The sequence below is a fragment of the Vigna unguiculata genome, chromosome 7 (genome assembly GCF_004118075.2).
Source record: "Vigna unguiculata cultivar IT97K-499-35 chromosome 7, ASM411807v1, whole genome shotgun sequence".
Lineage (NCBI taxonomy): Eukaryota > Viridiplantae > Streptophyta > Magnoliopsida > Fabales > Fabaceae > Vigna > Vigna unguiculata.
In genome coordinates this window covers 37,767,232-37,777,666 of record NC_040285.1, presented here as the reverse complement: position 1 = coordinate 37,777,666, position 10,435 = coordinate 37,767,232, and the positions used below count along the sequence as shown (strand labels likewise).

General features: G+C 30.3%; 1 protein-coding gene across 5 annotated transcripts; it reads right to left on the bottom strand.

Moving 5' to 3' along the window:
- LOC114190540 lies at nucleotides 1-3,244 on the bottom strand. 5 transcript variants are annotated; one of them, XM_028079469.1, is made up of 9 exons: nucleotides 2,832-3,244; nucleotides 1,848-2,195; nucleotides 1,497-1,568; nucleotides 1,207-1,274; nucleotides 950-1,100; nucleotides 777-857; nucleotides 591-683; nucleotides 416-502; nucleotides 1-307 (listed from the first exon to the last, which is right to left on the bottom strand). In XM_028079469.1, the coding sequence occupies exons 2-9, from the start codon at nucleotides 2,100-2,102 to the stop codon at nucleotides 239-241; spliced, it is 876 nt and encodes a 291-aa protein (XP_027935270.1). In that variant the 5' UTR covers nucleotides 2,103-2,195; nucleotides 2,832-3,244; the 3' UTR covers nucleotides 1-238. The 5 variants fall into 5 exon arrangements, with proteins under 5 accessions (XP_027935270.1, XP_027935271.1, XP_027935272.1 ...); XM_028079470.1 differs by lacking the exon at nucleotides 2,832-3,244 and adding an exon at nucleotides 2,707-2,814; XM_028079471.1 differs by lacking the exon at nucleotides 2,832-3,244 and adding an exon at nucleotides 2,670-2,812.
- Between the last annotated feature and the right edge of the window lie 7,191 nt (nucleotides 3,245-10,435).

The following is a 10,435-nucleotide window of genomic DNA, read 5'->3' as shown; positions in this document are numbered from 1 at the left end:
TGAAATTAATGCCCCAAAAGTACATACCAATCATTGATTGCAATATATACATGCCATGCGTTTGTTAAATCTAAACATATATTTTCTGTATAATTATAAATTTCTATCTGTACATCTGAACAATTCCAATCAGTAAAAAAGCAGTAATGTAAATGTATAACTTGTTGTTCCCAAGACTTTCCGAAGAGTAACTATAGCAGAGGGAGTAGGTAACACGAGTGGCATGCCATGCCTCCTTCTACGAACATCTGAATTTCAGTGTCCCCATCCTAAGCAAACTCCAGGTTCTCAAGAAACTTGTCTCCGTCTAATTTACATGAAAAAAAATTAGAAGACAAAGTGCAGCATCTTAAACCAAGAGCTTTTCATCCTCCAATTACTTCAAGTGGTTACCAGCTACAGTATTTTACAGTACATGTATGATATGAGGCTGAGGCTGAGGCTGCAAATCTGCTTGCTCGCTTTCATCGTCAGATGAAATGGCCAAGGCATTAAGATGCTCCTTATTACAACAAGTAAAAATATCAGATTCATGTGATATAGTAAAACATGGGAAAGAGACAAGAGGTTGATCCATGGCAGAGACTTACTCGATGCTGTCTCCGATGGCGCTGAATTAATGCCACTGCTCTAACCATGAAGTATATTGGAAGAACAACTCCCACAGTCCGAAACAACAACAGCTATTAAACTCCAGTAAAATGAACAAAACCTGGTAAGTACGAGCACTATCTATGCGCTTGTTAAAGTTACAAGTGGAGTTATGCAAAACGTACCAAAAAGAGTGGGAAAGAATACTCCTTATTTCCACTAATTACAAGGGGAAGTGTGTGTCTTAAAATCAGAAGAACCATGAACTGCACGAGAAACAGAGATTGGAAATGTCACAATCAGTAGGAGTAAGGGCATAGTGGCATGAAACATGCATAAAAGAGACAAGAGATGTTACAATGACAGCAATTGAACGACAGCAAATCAAACTTCCTGCAGCAGAGGCTGAATACTGATCATAGTTAGAAGTAGTAATGTTTTGATCAGTGGGGACCATGCTAACCAAATGTGTACTATTCAAGTCTCTTCTTGAAATCTCCCAATTCCCCCTGACATAAACATCGTGGGAGCACATTGGAAAATGCAAATACAAAAACAAGGTTCGCAGATTAACTTGTGGAGAGAAGAGTAAGAATTTTTTTACATGAACGCTACCTGAAACTCATTGGAATACGTCCAAACTGAAATAGTGGTGGAGGAGCAGTATAACCAGGCCTGAATTGCTGAATTCACAATATAGTGAAATCCCCAATTAAAAAAAAAAACATGTTAATCATTTGTCAGGCTTGAATTGCTGAAATTTACAACATAGTCAAAATAACCAATCAACCAAAATTAGGTGAAAGATATCACATCTAACAACACGTGAAACCCAAATAATTGAGACGATGCCAAGTATGCAGAAAGAGTATGAGAATTAGGGATGAGAACATATTTAAGTTTACCTGGTGGCATATCTCACAGGTGGTGTCACCCTTCTCATTACACCATCGTTGTATACATCTACGGTGAGCGTACTGCAAAAAAAATCAATGGAAGCATAAATGTTCGTATGAGCTAAATGAAAATTTCATCACTAAATCCAGAAATTACTCCTTATTTTCATACCAAATAATGCCTCTATAAAAGCAACCCGTGTGACTGAATTACAAGCACACAAATAACTTTTAGCATTTATAAATAACAAACCAGTTAAAATCACTAAATTTAGTGTTCATCACAACAGATTATGAATATACTCAATCACTTCAACTATCAAAGCAAATGATTATGAATATACTAGGAAATTAACTAACCTTCAAACTACCACAACAAGAGCATGGTGTCTCCATATTTGTATCTTCATCGTCATCATGACATATCCTGCATTCGACCAGCTTCCCGGGAAATTTTATATCATCCATACCCACCTTCATCAAATTGAGATCAATTTTCGCGTCATTCACTGCTGAGGATGCAGCCAACATAGACTTATTCCTGCTTTCAATTGCAGCTTCTAATGTGGATTCAGTAAGCAATCGATCGACCAGTAACTCAAAGTGATCCCCCATCTTTAATACCACAACTAACTGCTACACTCCAAGGAAATTCTAGATTGGTTGTCCAAACCAAACTCCAGACCATGTAACTTTCCTTCAGAAATTCTGGAAATGAAACCCACATGCAAGTAAAGAAACAAAAAAAATGCATATCAGCAACATCGAGAAGCATATCTAGAAAAGGTCAAATTTTCCGTTTGGGTGCTCATAAAATTGGGGAATTTTATCTTCATGCCCATATTCCCAGTTAGCTGGACCCCACATAATGCTTGTTGAAACAGGGGGTCAATATCATAAACACAAAGGTCCAAAAGCGAAACATACACACCCCCTCCACAACAACAAATATATTTCTTTTTTGAAAAGAAAAAAAAAAACAAAGCTAATCGAATCTAACAAACTGTTACAAACATCAACAAAAGTGATAAATTAAACGGAATCATTAATTTCAAATTCTGTGTCAGAAATCAAGGAATTTGCATTTACAGTGAGAAACACAGCAACTTAGAAAAAGGGTGCACCCCCTGAACCCATTAAGTCCAAGTGAGAGCAAAAACATTAGATAGAAAAGAAAAGTACCTTCAAAAAAAAGTTAAGGGGGGAAGAGGAGACATACCCAGATGAAAAAAACGAAACAAGAGAACAAAAAGCGAGCACCTTTACGCAGAGAATGACTTAAAAAGGGGAAAGAAGCATCGGCGGAATTGAAAAAGAAGGGTGGAAAGGAAGTGGGAATCTTACAAGAAGGGGATCGCATTTTGTTGAAGCTAAGAAAGCTTTTTGAAACCTTTTTGCATTCTTTGCAGAGAGAAGTGGCGATAAAAAAAGAGGGGGAAAAGTTCTCCTTCTACGAAGTTGAGGGAAAGAAGAGGTTTGGGAATGAAGCAAGAGATTGAGTGTGGCTGATGTGTAAGGCAAATACAATGACAGATGCGAATTTTGGTAGTTTCCTTTGTTATGTTGTGTGAAGGTTGCTCTTATATTTATAAGAATGAATGTTGATTGCGAGAGAAGAGGTTGTGACCGCCATGAATATGATTATACTCTTGCTTCCTTATTTCACCACCGTTGTTGTGAATGTGATTTTTTGTTGTGCTTCTTCCTCTCCTTTTTTATCCCAAATTTTCTCTCTCCTTACTCCTTTCTCTAACTAACTACCTCACCCATGGGCTTAGTGTGCCACCAACGTGTCCCAACTGAATTATAATAACAAAAATTATTGTGTTTTTTCAGATAAAAAAAGTAAAAAAAAAATAAAAAATTTTACTTAGATATTTTGTGCTAAATATCGTGTCCCAACTGAATTATAATAACAATATAGTTAAATAATTTGTTAAAATTTTAATCTAAATTAGTATTTTTAGTTAAATAATTCAAAATTAAATTATACAATTCGCTTTAAGTTGTACACAAAAAACTTTTTTTATTATATTAATTAAGTAAACATAGGCGTTTTATTATAAGTTAGTAATACATTTAATTAATTAAATTAATATATTAGAGAAAAATAATGAAGTGATAAAAAATAGCCGAAAGTTTGAATAGAAATTATAAATATAATAATAATAATAAAACATGTAACAATCTTATACAAGATATTTTTGAGAGAGTAATTACTTCTGAAAATCAATTAACATTATATATTTTTTTAAATGTTAATAATTATCTTATAAAATATCATATGAGAATAAAATTTGGATACACAAAAAATATATATTCTCCGATATATAAGTATAAATAAAGAACATGTTTACAGTTACCTTTGTTATGTCAAAACTGTAATCGCGACTATTGTTTTATAAAAGTAAAATAAAATTGTTTAGTTTTTTGCGATAGGTTTTTTTTTTCACAGTTATATTTTGTATCCAGTGTGACATCTCATTTTAAATAGAGTAGTCTACTAAAAATTAAACATCACATAATTATAATGTAAAAGAGCACATATCATGAAGCATACATGTATTGATTATTACAGTTATCCATAATAAAAGTTTAGGCACATCACAATTGTCATAAAAAGGACACAAGGGTACTATTGTTTTACAAAAGATTGCTCATAGAGCAAGGAATCTAAATAAACAAGAGTTCTTCAAAAAGTGGGTCAACAGGGAGCCATAACCCAAACTAAGGGGACCACTCTACACAGCAGCATCTTTACCATCCTGAGTTCTACTAAGGGTTTCCACATATGCTCACACCAATAAATTGGTGATCATTGCAAAAGAGAAAGCAAAGCAAGGAACAGACAAAAGTGAAAGGGTAAGCTAGAGTAAAATATTTTAACATGTTATCAAGCAACCAAATGATAAAACAGGTTATAATCAAACAAAACAGTAGGCACCCAAATCATGTGAAAGCAAACAATTGCAAGACTCTACAACTCAGTATCCGGATCATACTCTTGATGTAGAATTCTAAAGGAAGTATGCACCTGTGTTGGTTTCTAAACTCTGCAGAGTTTAGACGCAAGGGGTTATCACCCAACCACACACAGGGTTAATCCTCTAATGTCTTAGGCCCAATATGTCCCAAGACTAGGACCTCCTGCCACTCTCACCACATAGATCAATGTGAGCGTGAACGATAATTAGAGTTCAAGATACCTTCCTTTATCTAGACATCTCCTATATCAAGGTATACACTAACTACCATTACCAAGAGTTTCCCTTGAAACTCTTTTACCAACAAATTTTCACATGCCATCTCAAGAATTCAATTTTCATGCCATTCCACCACCAACCACAAAACAAGTCATGCTTTCCATATCAACATTTTCATTATCAATCTCATTAAAGCATACAAACAGGCATGATCATCTATATTGAGTAAGGGAAAATTAAAGAAAACCATCATGAAACAAACAACAGTCAACACAGCGTCTCCTACCTGAGTTTCATAAGAATGACTTAAAAAAAACATGTATTATCATTGAAAATCTGACATTTGTTTTAAACTTACAAATATATAAATAGTTTTAATAATATTTGACAGTAGCATATAAAATTAAAACCCATTATTAAACTTGCATGTGAAAGACTTTGAACAAATTATGTTAAATTGGTAATTGGTAATTAATGCATTTAAAAATAAACATTTTTCTTTTATAATAATGAGAATAAAAATTATTGTCATTTATTCTTATACAAGGATCAAAGATATTGGTATTCTAAAATGTAACAAAATGATTAAAATTTTATCAGAAAACTAAAAGAATATTTATTATATATATATATATATATATATATATATATATATATATATATATATATTGACCTTTACTAGAAGAGGAAAGACATTACTAATTATGAGATGAAGAAAAAAGTAACAGGTCTGAAAATCAATACATGTATGGATTCATGATAACACTTGCAACAAAATAATGTCTTTTACAACAATGTATTCTGTTCTCATCAAACTAGTTTACTCTGATGAAAATAGTTACATATATAATAATTTAAAATTTTTTTAACCAAAATATAATTTACCCAGAAGGGAATACTCCTCACATTTATACTTTTATCTAGATTTTTAATTTTTACAAAACATAAAATGTACTCGATGCAATATGAAAATTGTCAAGGGACATGCCATTTTTAATGTAAGCATTAACACCTTAAATTATTTTCTACAAATCCTGCACATGGGAAATTTTCAATAAAAGAATAATTTAAACAAGATATCAATCCACAAATGTTTTAAAAAAAAAACAATTTTACTTAGTTCATACTTCAACATAAACCCAAGTCTTTAGAGATTGAGACCAAAGGCAAACTATTTTCATGAATAAAATCTCAACAAATAAATAAAAGTATCTAATGTCAATGATTCAATGCGGGCAACAATCAACATCTAAAATTTCAACCAAGGAAACTATGTACAGAAAACAACATACCCTTAAAAGGATAAATATTAAATACAGTCAGATACTATACCAATAAAAGTACAGAAATGATACACCTTGTCCAGCAACAGTTAAATTACAAGGTGCTTTCTGTCACATAAATCTGATGCCTATATAGAAAGCATAATAACTTTAAAAAAACATAAACTCTAGCTTCTCTTACCTCGAGTGGAGCTAAACGTTCTTAAAGGACTCTTGGTGGAAGAGAACCAGGACCAAGAACAGCTTAATGAGCTGAAAACAAACGCACGAGCACGAAAATAACTTAGATTTGATAGAGATTAAGGTAGGACCAGAACTTAGGAGCTGAAAACAAAAAGAAGCAAGGGAAGGAATCAACTTATGTGGTAGAAAGATGTTTTAGTTATGGAAATCAAGGAACTTGTTTAAGTCCTAGCAGAGCTTTCTGCTTCAGCACCATAGACACAAAGAAGACTATTTTCTGTAAAAGTGGCAAAATGAAGGGTAAGTGACTGTGAGGGGGTCTTGGGGGTCTAAAGTGGGCTGAACTTGGACCCTTAAATGGCTAGGCCCAACCCCTCTTTAGGACAGAGTTTAAAATAGAGAAAGGGGTCTCACATCCAGAAATTGTGGCTCATCTCGATAATTGAACTACACCTTTCAATCCAATAACTCACACAACCCGCACATGATTATTTATAAAAAAAAATATTTAATCAGTTTTTAAATGGTTATATTTAGTATATTTAGTTATTATTTAAATGGTTATATTTGTATATGTATTTAGTATTAGTATTAATATTTATTATAATATAATTTCCTTCACATATGTCTCAATTAAGAATTAGCTCTCACCTGCTAAAATATATTTCTCACTTTTGAAAATAATTCGATGGAAAATAAAATGAGTCAATGATGTCGGAAGAAAAATGGTTCCTCGTATAATACAGAATAGGAATGTGCTTTCTGTTAATATAGATCGGTTTTAATTTAACATAAATTAAAAAGTCGAAAAACAATAGAGTAATATAATAAATAAATTTTCTATTGTTGATGTAACGAATTTTTTTAATTTTTTTAATTTTAGTAATCATAATTTCCTTTGAACTTATAATTGATTAATATAATTAAGTATGTTTGATTTTTAATAATTATTACATATATTTATTAAAAAATTAAGGCTTAAATACCTTTTTGGTCCTCATTTTCGTAGTGTTTGTTACGGATGATCCTCATTTTCACAGAATGTTTAAAATGGTCCTCATTTTTACTGAATGTTTAAAATGGTCCTCATTTTCGCAATTCGTGTTTTATTTGGTTCTTTTCTGTAACGCCGTTTAGATCATTAACGGAACATTGTACAGGTGTCACGGTTTGTATTAGGGTGTGTTACGTGTACTGTACAAGTGGCTAATTAACATTAATTCTGTAATTTAGGGGAAATTTTGTAATTAGGGAAATTTCTTTATCTTCGTCTTTCTTTGCAGAGGAAACGGCTAATACTTGCCATTTCATCATTGGATTGCAGTTGCACTCTTCATTTCAATTTTCTAGTTAATCATCATCAACGAGGTAAGTGGGTTCAGGGTTTTCTGGTCGTGGGTTAGGATTTTCGTAATTCTATTTTTGGGTTTGTTTATCTTTCAATTGTTGTGATGTTCTGCATGGTTTCTAAATTACTTCCATGATTTTGTGTAGTTATGTCTGTAGGTGGGGTTCAGTGGGATATTATTTTAGTTGGTTTGTTTGTCGATTTCCGATGTTGGGACCGTAACATACCTATATAATGAGATTGCAGGAAGAAGAAGATTGCGGCAATACCAATTGGGAATTGAGCAACAAGATTGTCAAAACTCACCAATTGCCCAAACATTCTCTACCAAAATCCTAGCTCACTTATTTATCCCCAAATATCTGATTAAGCCACTACGTAATACACCCTAATACAAATCGTGCCACATGTATAATGCTCCGTTAATGATTTATACGGCGTTACAGAAAAGGATCAAATAAAACACAAATTGCAAAAGTGAGGACCATTCTAAACATTCGTAAAGATAAGGACCATTTTAAACATTATGTGAAAATGAGGACCATTCGCAACAAACACTACGAAAATGAGTACCAAAAAGGTATTTAAGTCAAAAATTAACATATTAATATATAATTAAATTACAATTTAAAAAAATAAATATAAGATGGAATATCAACTTTGATTTTTTTGAATATTTATATTGATTGATTTGTGAAAAAATATTAAAAAACTTAATTTTAAATTATACTCAAATTTTTAAATTAGTGGAATTATATTTACTTTATAAGTCTAATTATTTTAGATGGCATGCAATTAAAAAGAAAAAATTTTGTGGACGACGTTTAATGCATGTTTGGAGCCTTCGCTTTCACTCTCTGGGTTTCGTAGGAACGAGTTCTTTCTTTCACTTTCAGCATAAACAAACAACCAATTAACCATTTTTTCTTCATCATCTATTACAATCTTTTAGATTATGGTGAAGTAAAAGCTTTGTTCATGCAATTATATACTTTTTTTCTTGTAATTTTATCCCTCCTTTAACATTTTTATACTGATAAAATATTATTTATTACTTTCTTTATATAAATCGATGTATATATATTTTTCAAATTGTTTTAAAACAGAAAAGTTTTTATTATTTTATTATTATGATTTAATTTGTTTTAAAATTTGACTTGAATAATCACTGTGATAACAAAATTACGATTTTACAGTTTAATAACAAAATTTATATATGAATATAATATTTAATATGGGTTGCAATAACATAAGGTGATCTCTCTTCGTTAACAAATTAAATCATCCAAGTCGAACCAATTCATTTCAAACTTCAACATAATTAAAAATTATTATATCTATTTTTGTCCTTTAATTAAATTAAGTAAAATTTAAATTAGTTTTTTTTTTAATTTTATATTAATTTAGTTATTTCAAAATAGTCTTGTATATTAGTCGTCCTAATTTATATTTAAATTTATTTGATATTTCAAACGTATTTCGTGATTTTTGGATTATATTTGAGTTCTTTATATCATTTGACATCTTCATATTTCAATGTTAATTAATACACACATTTAAAATTTAAAATAAATAACAAAATTTATTTAAAATAACTAAATTTATACATTTCTAAATATTTTTTAAAGTAAAAAAAATATTAAATTAGAGTTTGAGTTGTTTATCTTATTTATAACTTATTTAGCTTTCCTTTGAACAGATATTTGAATTATTTTTCAACTTATGATCAAAAATTCTTTTTTAATGCAACTGTTTCTTTACTGCTTCACATAAATACATCTTAATATTAGGTAAAAGAAGTTAACAAATAACATTTAACAGAAATTGCATAAACTTTCATTATACATTTATATTACGTGTGAACCACATTTTTTTTACAGACATGACGATGCTATGAGCAAATTTTACCTAACAATTATTTTATCGTTTGTATTATCCCATTGCAACTTTTAACAGCCACGTACAATTATTAAATATTGTAAAATACACGATCTTTCGTTGATATAAAATTGTAAAAGTTTTAAAAAGTGTTTCTTATCATTATATTAAAAAAATCATCGTCAAATAATTCAAATTAAAAAGACAACTGTGACCAAAACAGTTGTCATGTTTTAAAATACAAAATAAAATTAATATACATCTTCAACGATGCACTCTAATAAAGTTGTTAAACTCATTTTTGTTGAGTCAGTTAAACAGTATTTAATGACATCAACAAAAATTTCCCAATAGTATAATATATTTAAAAACATAAAACGAGTCCTATAATTGTCCCTTATTTATTTTTAGAAACTATTAAGAATCATTGCTCATGCAATAATAAATTTGAAACTCAATTATATACAAATATTCGACACAGAGACAAAAACTGAATAGATTTGTTGCAAAACGATCGAAAAGAAACCAGACACTTGTTGATACCTACGACGCAGGAAATTAATTTCCTTTTTGACTTCCGACATTTTCCATTTGCATATCATTTTCCTCTGTAACCAACCCCATTGAGTAAAAATATGAATAATTTTTTCTTATGTTCTCATTTCTAGTTTTCAACACGGTAAACTAAAGTAAAATATATCAGTAATCAAGTTTAAAAAATAAATGGATCATGATTAAGAAAATCTTAATTAGGAACTCATATTAAATACTATAAATAAGAATTCAAGGTAAGTTAATAAGAACTTTTTTATTTTGCATTTATTATAGTATTAATTGCATTCACCCAAACGGATAGGTATCTCCAATCGTCTGGATAGTCGAACGGAAAAGAAAAAAAGAGATCACGCGAAAAAAACTACAGCAAAAAAAGAGAAATAAGACAAGTTGAATGTTTTAGATAGGTATTAAGTCCCTGTACCTGAAACACTTTATTTTAATTTTTTATTTATCCATTTTTTATTTATTAAAAATATTATTTTATTGATGTTTTGG